This window comes from Zingiber officinale, chromosome 6B, assembly GCF_018446385.1.
Source record: "Zingiber officinale cultivar Zhangliang chromosome 6B, Zo_v1.1, whole genome shotgun sequence".
Taxonomy (NCBI): Eukaryota; Viridiplantae; Streptophyta; class Magnoliopsida; order Zingiberales; family Zingiberaceae; genus Zingiber; species Zingiber officinale.
The window spans coordinates 17,181,317-17,192,957 of record NC_055996.1 but is presented as its reverse complement, the minus strand read 5'-3'; the positions used below and the strand labels follow the sequence as shown (position 1 = coordinate 17,192,957).

The 11,641-nt window shown below is 38.2% G+C and overlaps 1 protein-coding gene across 2 annotated transcripts; it reads left to right on the top strand.

The window, feature by feature from the left end:
* The first annotated feature begins 380 nt into the window (after positions 1-380).
* LOC121992156 (putative D-cysteine desulfhydrase 1, mitochondrial) lies at positions 381-10,822 on the top strand. Of its 2 annotated transcripts, XM_042546328.1 has the most exons (10): positions 381-676; positions 771-836; positions 916-1,110; positions 1,181-1,291; positions 1,828-1,919; positions 3,831-3,923; positions 5,057-5,114; positions 5,209-5,322; positions 8,929-9,026; positions 10,494-10,822. In XM_042546328.1, the coding sequence occupies exons 1-10, from the start codon at positions 416-418 to the stop codon at positions 10,696-10,698; spliced, it is 1,293 nt and encodes a 430-aa protein (XP_042402262.1). In that variant the 5' UTR covers positions 381-415; the 3' UTR covers positions 10,699-10,822. The 2 variants fall into 2 exon arrangements, with proteins under 2 accessions (XP_042402262.1, XP_042402263.1); XM_042546329.1 differs by lacking the exon at positions 3,831-3,923.
* Positions 10,823-11,641: the final 819 nt, after the last annotated feature.

Sequence of the window (11,641 nt, the reverse complement as noted above, 5' to 3'; positions counted from 1 at the left end):
ATGAGAGAGAACAAGGAGAGAGAAGTGATACGAAAGAAAAAATAAATAAATATATTTTGATATTTAATATTAAGGGAGAAAATTTTAATTTTAGATCAAGGGTATTTTTGGAATAAGGGAATATTTTGATTGATGAAAATGGGGTAATGGCTCATTGAAGGGGAGGTACATGGGAATGAGCTATTATCCAATTTCAAGGATTCATTTCCTTATTTGTATTCCTATTCCCATAATCCAAACATTAACAATGGCAATCAATGATTCTCATTCCCATTCTCTACTCCTATTCCCCTAAACCAAACGCGCCCTTAGTTCATTCTCTGGCCCGTTTCCCTCCCCTCAGATAAATGGGCCGAGCCCTAAAGTTAGAATCCACATAATAAAGGACGCCAAAGAATATCAGTTAGTAGAGGAAATGAGCTCACGACTCTCACTGCTGCCGTCCCTCCGCCCGTACGCTACTTACGCTGCCGTCTCCTCCGGCCCCGCTGACTCCACCGTCGCTGCCGCCCGCCCCCCAGTTCGAGGAAGCACCTTGATCAGATCCTCGATGGATGATGGCGACGCGAGGTCGGCAGTTCATATGGGCGGGTTCCTCTCGATGAGGCGCTACGACCCCCCTTCTTGGTCATCGCATCTCCGACCACTCCCCTCCCACACATTTTCTCTTGGCCACGTACTTCATTTCGTCCTTCTATGACTCCCGTATTATCTTCCTTCCCTCTTTTTATGAGGTTGCAATTCAACTGATATTGTTTGGTTTTCTTTAGCTTCCAACTCCCATCCACAGATGGAATCTCCCTCATTTGTCTGATGGCGTGGAAGTCTGGATAAAGGTAACATTTGTTACCAATCATCGATTCCTTCTGGGTGCCATTAGTTTTGTAATATTGACTGAAAGTTTGGGTCTTGCAGCGTGATGATCTTTCAGGAATGCAACTCAGCGGCAACAAAGTGAGGAAGCTGGAGTTCTTGATGGCCGATGCCATCGAGAACGGAGCTGATTGTGTCATTACGGTGGGAGGGATCCAGAGTAATCACTGTCGTGCTACTGCTGTTGCTGCTAGATATCTAAATCTTGATTGCTATCTGATACTACGCACTTCCAAGGTAAGTTCTCTCAAGCGTTTAAATTAGTTTTCCAGAGGAAACTATGGATCTCAAAAATTAAGCTTTGCAGGCTCTAGTGGAGAAGGACCCTGGTTTGGTTGGTAATCTCCTTGTTGAACGATTAGTTGGTGCTCATATTGATCTTGTGTCCAAGGAGGAATATGCTAAGATAGGCAGTGTGGTTAGTTCTCTTCTGCATGCAATTCTGTCTATTCGAGAGAAATTTGCACGAACTCCCAATGGAGTGTAAATGATCATTGTTAAATACTCACTTAATGACAGTGTAAACGTAAACACTTTACTGGTGCTCTAGTACTTTGACTAATCATTTTTACCTTATAATCGCCATTTTGTTGGTGATTTTGCACGAACTTGACACATTCCAAGCAACAGAGTGACCCCAAACTTAGAATTATGTTTTTCTTGCTAATTTGAAAGGTATCAAATGATCCTTATTGTTGGATACGACTTAATTTTATTATTCTATCAGAGTAGAGTGTGGCAAACTAAACATGAACTTTTCCCCTTAGAACTCCTACTTCTAATGAAGACTTGTTTGACATGTAGATTTCTGATTAGCTCGTGAAATGTTCCTGTGTAGATGATTTATCATGGATGAATTTATTGTCCTTATCCTTCTTGCTAGTCTAGTCCTTAAACGAAAATATCTATTTATTTATTTTTATTTACTGATCATGCTACAATGATCTTTCCTAGACCCTTGCTGACTTGCTAAAGAAGAAGCTAATGAAGGAAGGGAGAAATCCATATGTTATTCCTGTCGGCGGATCAAACTCTTTGGGGTCTTGGTGAGTTCTAGCATGGAATAAACCGTTCAATTTAGCTTTCTTTTATCAGGACCTGTGGTATCTCTCTGCAAGCAAGAGAACTTTTAACATCTAAAGGCATAGGTTTTTTGACCTGTCTTAGTCACCTTTTAAACATTTTTTACTCTTAATTAGTGAGACAAAGGATAATCATTATGAAGATAATAACTTATCTGAAATATCATATCTGCCAAATTGAAAGTTTGGGTGGGTGAAAGTTAAAACAAGCATTATTTATGATTTTTTGTATATTGAATTTTTGTTCGTTATTTAACACAAATTAACAATAGTGTAAAATTGTAGTGGATATTTCTGTTATGACTATAAGCAAAAGGATGTGGTCTAGTTAGGTTAGTATTGTGTTTCATTCGACCACAAATATAACAAGGTCTACAACAATAATCTCATGAATATGACTTGTTAATTGAGTTGGTCTCTTGATGCGAATAATAATAGATCATTTTAAAATAAATTGGTCAATAGAATAAACTAGATCATGGCCTAGTCTTTAATTGTATTCTTTTTAAACCTTAAACTTAGTTTATGTGCATTAGTTCTTAGAATGCCAGGCTAGTGTTGGGTTTATGAAAGAGATCCTATCCTCGTTTTATCAATTTCAGTTTAGATTAGTTCACTTCCTTTAAAAATGGTCATGCCCACTGAACTTGATTGAAACCACTTTAAAATCAGTTTTAGATTGGTGCATTACCAACATAACTGGTGATGTGGACTTTTACCACTTGACATCTTAAAGGAAATCAAAATGGGGAAATGTAAATACTAAAGGACACATATCAAGATCATCCCTTCACAGTATTTGTAGCTATCATTCCATTATTCCAATTCCAAATATATTTGAAAGTTGAAAACTTGCTTTTCCTAAAAATACATTGTTTGTGGCTATTCTATGTGTTGCCTGAGACTGCTCACAGGTGAGCCACTGAGCAGCCGCCTTGCACGTTGACGAAGTCGCCGGGCATAGAAGAAAAGCCTAGATGTTTGGATGCTTGCAAAGCTTAAGAGATGGTTAGAATGGAGGCTAGGGGTGCCTAGCTCACCACTCTGACACTCAAGTCAAGTCTCTAGCGAGGGAGCGGGGAAGAATGAATGTAGAAGAATAGTAGTAAATTGAGGGTTCTTGTATGCTCATCCCTTTGCCTGTGGAAGCAATCTCCTTTTATAGTACCGCTAAGGGAATGGAATAGTATCTCTCTCCTCCAGGGTTTGATTGATGAGCCATCATACCCCGATAGGGAAAGTGTCATATCATCGTGTTAGAGGGGCATGTCGCCCATACTATAGAAGATCGTGTAGGGTCACACCATGTTCCACGTGTTATGATTAACAACGGGTTGTCCCACATGCTATGCTAGCTCATGTGCTTTACTATCCCACGTGCTATTGACTGGGGTAGTTGGGCTAGAGGGTTTGGTATGTTAAGCGGAGAGGTGTCGAATCAGTGGAACCGAGAGGAGATGAGCAAGATCATCGAGTCAGCGAGGTCGAGTGGAGATGAGCAAGAGTGTCGGGTCGGCCTTTGTGGGAAAGACTCCTCGGTGAGGTCAACGATTCCGCTAGTTGAGGAGTCTATGTTCACCAAGTTAAGGACCCGCCACGTGCACCCTTATTTACCTCCGCATCACTATGTATTCAAACAATTCATGTTGACTTAATTGTTGTTTATTTCTTCAGCAGCACTAACTATAGCTTAATTAGGTTTCTACATTTATAGGAAATTAGGAGTCACAGTCCACCTTGCATTTGCAGTCCCTCCACCTTTATAGACCAGTATTTAGTGAGATTGTTCCAACGTTTTTGCTTGATTTATTTAATTGCTCAAGATATTTCTAAATTGGTTTGAGAATTGATCACTGACAACTGACAAATAATTAGGGGCTATATTGAAGCAATAAATGAGATTGAGCAGCAAATTCAAAGCAATTGTGGTGTACCTCAATTTGATGACATTGTTGTTGCATGTGGCAGGTGTTTTTCTTGCCTTGTGACATATTATAATTATTTATGCAACATTGCTTTAATTTTTTTTTTAATGTTTATGCTTTTTGGATGCCATACTCTTTTCATGAACCTGACAGTATTATCCACCACAGTGGAAAACATACTAGTAAAATGATGACATGTAATTGACATCAACATCCGTATTTCGAGGTTTGCACGGCTTGTACCTTAGCCAATACACCTTTTGTTCCTGCAGTTGTTTCTATGTGTTCAATGAGCTTTATTCATCCTTGTTCTCTGTGGTTTTGTTTGTTCATATTGACCTTGCTTTCCGGGCGCAGTTAAAGGTTTTGTGCATTCATTTTGATAAATCTATTCATTGAATATTTATTATAATTTTAACGCTAGCCGACAATCTAACGTAATCCTCCTCCTTTATTCGGGCTTGGGACCGACCATGATTAATTTGTCACGGTGGAGTTTGATATTGCTTGTAATCTAAGTTAATTTCAATTTTCATATTGTGTGGATATCGACAATCATATATTTCCCAGTTGGGAATATTTAGCAGTGTACTAGGCTACATGTCTTATTTTCTATTTATCAGTTAAATTTTACTTTGTTGTCTATTACATTTTATGGAGAAAGGGAGTCTTGGCATAACGGTAAAGTTATTGCTTTGTGATCAAAAGATCACGGGTTCGAATTTTGAAAACAGCCTTTTGCAAAAGGCAGGGTAAGGCTGCGTACAATCACATGTTCGAATTCTGGAAACAGCCTCTTGCAAAAGGCAAGATAAGGCGGTGTACAATAGATCCTTGCCTAGGACCCTGTATGGTGGGAGCTTTGTGCATCGGGCTACCGCCCGCAGGTGTAGCACAAACGGTGGGTGCATGTCATCTCTGGCGTAATGGTCAGGGGTCGATTCTCAGGAACTCCCACCATGCGCCTATCGTGTAACTGCATGTACCTCCCTCTATATCCATGAGGCCGGTACTACGGGGGTCACTAAGGTAGCGGATCTACCTTTTGTGCACCGGGCTACCCTTTTTATTTTTTTTTTATCGGTTATATTTTATGGATAATCACAATGCATATTTTTGTACGTAGATATGTGATTTTATGCTTAAGTTATACAACTTTTACTTCCAACCTTTTAGTGGTGGAACAATTGCTGGACTCTCTCTGGGATCAAAACTGAGTAATTTGAAGGCAAAAGTATGCTTTGTTCTCCTTATTTTTAAATCTCATTTTTTTTAATAATGGTTCACTAGCTTTTATGTTTCTGATAAACTCACACTTTGTGAATCAGGTTCATGCATTTTCTGTCTGTGACGATCCCAATTATTTCTACAACTTTGTTCAAGGTCTAATTGATGGTCTCAGAGCTGGTTCTGATGCACGTGATTTAGTTGAAATTCAGGATGTGAGTTTAAGGTTTCTTGATCAACAATTCAAGTTGTTGATATTTCTCTTTCTCAACACGGTGTCTTACAGAACTGTTTTTATTATCTCAATATTGATATTCAATGCTTTTCATTCTCTTGATAGCAAAATGAAGCTATGACTTTATGAACCACATTGAACTATTAACCTATCAGTCTGAAAGAACATGATAAACTATAAAGTTGTAAGTCATAATTATGACATTTGAAAACTTATCCGAACATATTCTTTAGGATAATTTATGTGCATAACTTATGTGCATCTTATATAATCAGTTAGAACTGAATGCATTCTTCAATTCAGTAATTGAATGTTATGTTACCACAAGTGTACGGTTACGTCGTCAGTAATATAAAAGAATGTCAAACCCACATGACTGGTTATAAGCACTAGTGATCTCTCACGTAGAATTAGCTAAACAATTGTCAATTGCAAGTTACGTCCTAAGTAAGAGAAACAAGATTGAGAAGAGGAAAGAGAGAGAGAAACTTAGTTTGGGGGATGTTCTAGGGGTTCGGTTTCATTGTGATGTTTATCAAGGTAGCATGGTTCACCAATTACCTATCCTCAATTTATATGCACTTGCAGGAAGTTAGATTCATTACCGGCTCTTCCCTGCAGTGGCCAAGAAGAATGCTATCTTGATCCATATCCTATGCTACTAAATGGTAATGATTCCTATGAAGTCCGATAACGGGATACACCTGTCACAAGTGCCCCTCGTCATAAATCACAAGAACACACCAACACTCACTAACATAGAGATAGAAATATCAATTATTTTCAATTCCCAACTTCCTTATGGAGAGTTGTTTTTAAACTCAATTAATTAAGTCCATAATATAATTAATGAAGTTCACAATACAATGCATTTTATATGTATATAATATTGATTTTAAACTCAGTTAATGAAGTTCACAATACAATGCATAGCATGAGAAAAATTATGATTGTATTACAATTAGTTGATATCTCTCTATCTGTAATTATGTATATATTGAAATATTTCCGAATTAATGAATTGATGAGATTAGACATCTTAAATTATGTAAGATTAGCATATGTTATGCTCATTGGTTTATTCAAGCAATCGGTCCTCGGTAAAAATATTAGGATATTGAGAGTTAACATATGGATATTGGTTAAAGATAATTAGTCCATTCAATGTGACCTGCTATGAGACTTCATATGATTCTCTACATGTCGATGAAGATCTCATAGCTCGAGTGCAAGTTTCCTTAGACTTGAGGTATTCGAGTCATCTTGGTCATGGAGACTTATACTTTTACATTTTATCAAACATCTCTTGGGAGGTGTAAGTTTGGGATGATTGGGTATAAGTCAATATGCCCGAAGGTGTTTGAATAGCCACAGAGGATTCACCACTCCTTTTATAAGGAGACGTATATCACATAAGTCTTTGGTCAAAGCATTATACGAGAATGATCTTCTTGAACACGTGTTTGAGAAATTTGAATCCATAAGATAATAAACTATTATTTAGGCTAGGTGTGACATAGTCAGCCTAGTGAAGACTGTTGGATCGAAAAGAATTTAGATATCTCCACAATTGCATGATATTGTCCACTTTGGGCCTAAGCCCTCATGGTTTTGCTCTTGGGCTCTACCCAAAAGGCCTCATTCCAATGGAAATATCTTTTCTTTTATAAACCCATGATCTTTCCCATGTGTTTCCAATATGGGACTATATTTGCAACCTTGCAACCCCAACAATCCCCCCCTCAAACAAAGGACCATAGGCTTCCCACGTCCGATCCTCGACCCACCAGGTCTTCCTGCCCCTCGGTCTACCCGACCTACTAGGACTTCCTGCCCCTCGGTCTACCCGACCTACTAGGACTTCCTTGCCTAGCCGCAACTAGGACTTCCTGCCCCTCGGTCCACCCGACCTACTAGGACTTTCCTTGCCTAGCCGCAACTAGGACTTCCTGCCTGGTGTCTGGTCCTCTTACATATAGACCATGTTCTGAACTAAGTGGGTGTAGGATGAGTGAAAGAAATAGACGATTATAGCTAGTTCAGAATAGTTCTGGGATCAACTGTAATTTTTCAGTTAATTGGGGATCATGATGTATTGATGGTTAATTATGGATGACCAACATAAACTGGGAACCTATTGGGTCACGCACTACAAGTTTATCCGAAAAACTTAAAACAAATTTGAGAATTGGATTCTCAGATTGAGAGAGATTAAGTCTGGTAGGACCAGACGAAGAGGAAATATGGATGAATTTGTTGGACTGGAATCGGTGGTGGGTCATGTCTCTTATAGGCAAGATTGAATCCCTTTTGGTTTAGTTATGAACTAAAATTGGTTTGGTTTAATAATGAACCAAAAGTTGTTTGGTTTTGAACCAAGCTTATTGAAAGTGGATCGGGTTGCTATTGAGTTTTGGGTTTGGGAGATGACTTGCTCCCTAAGTTATTTTGAAAAGGTATATATACCCCTTCATCTGAAGAAAAGATTAATTAATTATTCATTGGAATTAAACCTGATTAAGTTTCCTCTCCCTCTCTCTTATTGTTGTCGCCCACACAAGAGGTTGCCTTCTCTTGTGTTGCCGCAAGGTGCCACCGGACTTGATCTCACCGGCTGCAAGCCTCCCACCATCAGCCTTCCCTCCAGCGTCCCTACTGCCAGTCTCCAAGCAGTCGGACAGAAGTAGAACCGTCCGGACAGCAACTCCAAGTTGCTTTGCTGTCCCCGAGCTTGCCGTCGGCTTCCTCCTTGCCACCGGCCACCCAGCCGCTAGTCTCACAGTCACTGAGAACAGCTATCTTGCTGCCGAACAGCAAGACAAAAGGTTGCTTCCCTTCTTGCTTTGTGCCGCCGAACAGCAAGACGAAAGGTTGCTTCCCTTCTTGCTTCGTGCCGCCGGTTGCCCTCACCCTGGATACAAAAGCGAGCTGGGGTTCTTTCTCAGATCGCATCATTTCTTCGTTTGGCTAGTACCAAATCGGAGATGAAAACTTGTGTCTTAGTGAAGCCGTCTCGAAGATATCGTGGCGTGGATATCAATAGAGGCAGTACTTGTGAGGATTGCTAGTTGAAATCATTTTCTCTACATGTCATCACGCTAGTATAATCTAAACAGAGTTTTATTTTTCTATAATTGTATACATGTGTGAATCCTGTATATATGTGATGCGTGTCCTAATAATTTAGGAAATTATTATGCATCTGCTACTCGTTTTCAAAATAAATTTTTAAAAATATGCATAGAAACACCCAACAAAGACCACAAAGATCAAACAATTCTTGAGATATCCCACTTTTCAATGACCAGGCCCTGGCTCATAATACACCTTTTGTGACATCGTTGCAATAAGGAAATTGACTAGTGACTCGTCCTATAATTGTCTTCTAGTGAGTGGAGACTAGACGGAAAATGATTTATATTGAACAATTGAAAGCTAAATCTAATTATACCGTGTTACTTAAAAGTTTCTGCTTTCTGAACAAATTGAATCACCAACTTTAATCCAGTTGAGATATTTGATCTCCTTTTCCTGGTGCACTAAATTCTAAAGCAATTCTGTAGCTAATTATGTCTGTTCTTTGCAGGCCAAGGGCTTAGGATATGCTATGAGCACTGCAGAAGAGCTAAAATTTGTTAAAGATATAGCAGCAGCTACTGGAGTTGTTCTTGATCCAGTCTATAGGTGCTTTGTGTGAATATTTTGTTCTTTTCAATTGCTAATATTATTAATTTTAGCCACATAGATTTATCAAGTAAACATCGTTGGGCAAAATACCCACTATTGACCATACGTTCACTTAGGCAAGCTTTCGTGCCACTGAATCTTAGTTAATGGGTCACTCTACCATGTACACGATATTACTCAAACTTATTACAAATATTCAACACGGATATTGATCTAGCTGTCCATCTCAATATCTATGAGTTTTTAGTTTACATATGATCTATAGGGGTTCAGTGTCCTACCAGTGTTAATGTTAGAGTACCAGATGCTCAACGTAGGTACTAGAAATGGATAGTTCCAAGTATTATAGGTGCAGTGATATTTCTTAAGTCGCTCCTATATTGTTCTACTCAATGTTATTGTTAGAGTATATGATATTCAACATAGGTACTAGAAATGGACAGTTAAGTTTTATTGATGCAATGCTATTTCTTAGATCTCTCTCCCCGTGTATTTGTTATGTGTGCAACTTAGTGAACGAGACAAATATATTCAATGTTTCACATGCTTTTGTATTCATTTCACATTGATCGTCATAACTCTTGCACATCTTCCATGTGGATTACATCCTTCAGATTCTTGCAATATAATATATCTCCTATCAGGAATTTGGAGATGTCGTAGTTGGTTGAATCAAGTTTACATTGTGTAACCTGACTATTGACCATCTCTCTCAATGCTATTCTAATGCAACCAAAATGAAATTGCTTTCTTTGTAGAAAGAAACTGATGATCTTGGATGTACATCAACTTCTGTTATTTTCTTGTATAACACAATAATGTACCCCTAGGGCGCATGACATCTCCGGAGTAATGGTCAGGGGTCGATTCTCAAAAACTGACGACCTCCGTCTGACGCATGTGTACCTACATGTACCTCTCTCCATATCCGTGAGACCGACACCAAAGAGACCGTTAATATAGCGTATATACATTTGTATAACACAATAATACAGTAGGAAAATAGTGCACCCTAAGAAAGATCAATCAGAGACTGTACATACAAACAGCAAACAATAATTATTGCATATCAAGAACTCACCATATTTATGTTTAAAAGACCTTCGACATATCCACGGTTTGTCTCTATTATATGCTACCTGAAGTGTTTCAGTTATAAACTGAACATGGGCAACTTTTGTTATTTTAAATTCCAGTAGAGTGCAGCAAATCCAAATGGGCATTTGCTTGGCTTAGTTCCAATATAACAGATACTTTTAAAAGAAAAGCAAAAGAGACACTATCTATACATTCTCCATGTTATTTATTCGAAGAGACACAAATCTTGTTGCAGTTATTTCTTGCATATTATCTTCCTATTTGAGGACCTAAAAAATTGCTGATTAAACTACTGATTGTAGATCTAGGCCTTCAGTGATAGCGCTGTGATTATGCATCTAACCCGTTGGCGGTTGTGTTCTTTAGTGGAAAAGCTGCCTATGGTATGCTTAAAGATATGGCTTCGAACCCAGCAAAGTGGACAAATCGGAAGGTTCTCTTCATACACACAGGCGGTCTTCTTGGTTTGTATGATAAAGTCGAGGAAATGACGTCTCTAGTAGCAGATTGGCGGAAGATGGAAATAGATGAATCCACTCCACGCGAAGACGGAATAGGAAAGATGTTCTGAGGAGGTACATGTTCAATTTCATTATGAATAAGCAAACAAACCATTTGTGGCGCAATGGATGGAATAGTTAGCAATGGAGTTTATATCAACTCAAATGAATAGTACATCTTTATTATGGTTTAAATTTCACAGTTGATTCTTGGTGCGGTCATTTTGATTAAGAAAATTACTCAGTAATTTTTATTAATAAAGTAGCTCTAATTATTTAAATTAGGAAGAGCACCATTTTAATTGTTATGGAATCAGAAACAGCCGTTTTTTAAGAAAGGCTTATGTTAAATATGATATTTATCAAAAGATAATACGGTAGTTTTGTTTATACCAAAGGGCTTATAAAAAAAAAAAAATTCTCGTTTACCCCTCCCATCAACCTGCCTATCTTCTCTTCTCAATCATTATTTTTCAAGCATCCAAGTCATATTTTTAAGTGGAAAATTATTTTATGATTTGGATGCACGTTCTTTCACTCTCTCTCTCCTTCCATCCCTCTTCCTAGTTTTATAAACTCGAAATAATTATGAACCTCCACCACTTGTCATACCTCCTCGTGTTATTTGGCGGGATTGCAAAAGACTATTTAGTTCCATGAAAAGAGTTCAAAGGACAACAGCGATTAAGACCCTCGGCGTTGAAAGAGAAGAGTTCAAAAGACAACAATGATTAAGAACCTCGACGTTGAAGGATAAATTTCTAGCAAGAGTGAAATTAGTAGAAGAAGACAGTTAAAGATTTAGTGATGTGTGTATAAATTTACTATTGTAAAATAGGGTTGTCATGTAAAAAAAATTATACTTTGGTAGCAAAGGGTGATGACAAAAATCATGTTTATGGTTTCAATGGATGTGTAGGGAATAAATATTCAACAACACCTGCAATATAATGTACTCCAATACTTAATCGATTTACAAGGTGCTCCACTATGATGCTAGATTTCAGCTAGACA

Coding starts and splice junctions, on each gene's coding strand:
- LOC121992156 (XM_042546328.1), top strand. CDS start 416: ATGAGCTCACGACTCTCACTGCTGCCGTCCCTCCGCCCGTACGCTACT. Junction 3,924..5,056: donor ATTGTTGTTGCATGTGGCAG/GTGTTTTTCTTG, acceptor CCAACCTTTTAG/TGGTGGAACAATTGCTGGAC. Junction 5,115..5,208: donor TGAGTAATTTGAAGGCAAAA/GTATGCTTTGTT, acceptor TTTGTGAATCAG/GTTCATGCATTTTCTGTCTG.